Source organism: Colletotrichum abscissum, assembly GCF_030869225.1.
Source record: "Colletotrichum abscissum strain IMI 504890 chromosome Unknown Scaffold_374.1, whole genome shotgun sequence".
Taxonomy (NCBI): domain Eukaryota; kingdom Fungi; phylum Ascomycota; class Sordariomycetes; order Glomerellales; family Glomerellaceae; genus Colletotrichum; species Colletotrichum abscissum.
Window position 1 is genome coordinate 1 of NW_026850292.1, and position 1,655 is coordinate 1,655.

The following is a 1,655-nucleotide window of genomic DNA, read 5'->3' on the forward strand; positions in this document are numbered from 1 at the left end:
TCGATTCGGGCGACCGTTCGACGGAGTCCCCCTCTTTTTCTTCTTTTGCTCCCGCTAACAAGACTGATTTTGCATCGTACGCACCCATGGATGATAATGGCTGAGATTGGTGCTCCGAAGTTGTCTTGTCCGTATCGTGACAAATTATTCCTCTCTGCAAAGTCTGACTCCACGGGTTGTCCACTTGTTCGTCCGAGCCAGGTGAGGAGCACAACTCGGGGGGGAATGTGTTCTCGTATTCCCATGGATCGCCTCCATCTTCGGAAATATCATCTCGCGCATCGCCATCGTATCGAGCATCGGGTCCATTTCCAACCGTGCTAGTATCACCGGCGGTGGTGACGCGCATCAGCTGCTTATCCTCGGCCCTACTCCAACCGAAGATAACGCCACACACGAACTGTATGAAGCTATCCATACTGCCAGTCTGGCCGATTTTGAGCGCCGCATCGCGAGTATTTGTAGACAAGAAGTGCTGTTGGGAGGTGATGGATGAAAGGGCGATGTCGCGGATGAAATTGTCGAGATCTCGGCGGCGCTCTTCGTGTTTCGCAGCGAGAAGTTCCTCGAGGTGTCCACGATTCTCGGCGTGTTTTGCAGCAGCAATGATGTCGGCAAAATAGGCGTCCTCATCGAGGAGTGGGACTGCGATCGTATTGAACCGCCGCCAGTAGTCACCCCATATCATCTTTGGATCGTGAAAGTCCGGCTTAGCTATTCGTCTCCAGGCCTTGTTTTTCTCGTATGTCATTTTCGGCGGCTGGAAGGCGGGCATTATGTGATTCTGTCTTGGGTGTTGATGGTGGTCGAATCGTCGGTCGGGCGGTCGGGTCCGTCAGGTGTACGGGCGGATGTTATAAGTAGATGATAATGTGCAAAGTTCGATGCGTGTATTTACGTAGATGGTGAATGTGTGTAGAGAGAGGATGCTGCGGTAAGATGGATGGCCGGCTTGGAGGTTGGGCGGTGGAGAAGGTCCTATTTTTAAGTTTAGGGACTTCTTGTACGTGACGGATGACATGGTCCAGTCATCAGCCAGCCTTGGCACTGAATGCAACCCGTTCGAAGAGCGAGCGCGCGCTCTTCTTGGGTGCAGGCGCTAAACAAGCGCCACCTGTCTCCGGTCCGATACATGGGCGCAAGTACCTTGCCGGGCATTTCCTTGACAAGGTCTCGATGATTACTTATAACACCCTACCTTGGCCCGTATCAGAGTCGTAAAGGACTCCCGAAGCTATACTGCCTCACCCACTTGCCTTCATTATCAGGATGAGTTCCCTTAGCAGCGGATCAACTCAGGCTTTTAGCGACTCTGTCGATCTGCAACGCCGCATAGACCAGGTCAAGGCACAATACCAAGAAGACAGCCAATTAGCCGGGCAAAGTGAGACCTGCGCGGCAACGAAAGCAACAACGTTACCAACTCCTGGCAGTCTTGAGCTCACTGAAGTCATTGAGGCCTTTTCCAACGCATCTCTCGCCTCATTGCCTGAAGCTCGTCTCATATTCGCCTGCCACCGCCAACCACGCAACACTGACTCTGCCATGATTCCTTTGCCGCACAAAATTGGCGGGTGGAATATGGTCGGTGTGATACAGCGCACGCAGGACGTGAACTTCACTCTGTGCGTTCCTCTTAACGACCCTCCCTGCGA

At 53.1% G+C, this 1,655-nt stretch overlaps 1 protein-coding gene across 1 annotated transcript; it reads right to left on the bottom strand.

Moving 5' to 3' along the window:
- Nucleotides 1–82: 82 nt before the first annotated feature.
- Nucleotides 83–775, bottom strand: CABS01_17138 (uncharacterized protein; the record flags this gene model as incomplete). The annotated part of the gene is made up of 1 exon (XM_060550465.1): nt 83–775. A coding segment is annotated over one exon (693 nt), but the record flags the coding sequence as incomplete, so codon positions are not given.
- Nucleotides 776–1,655: the final 880 nt, after the last annotated feature.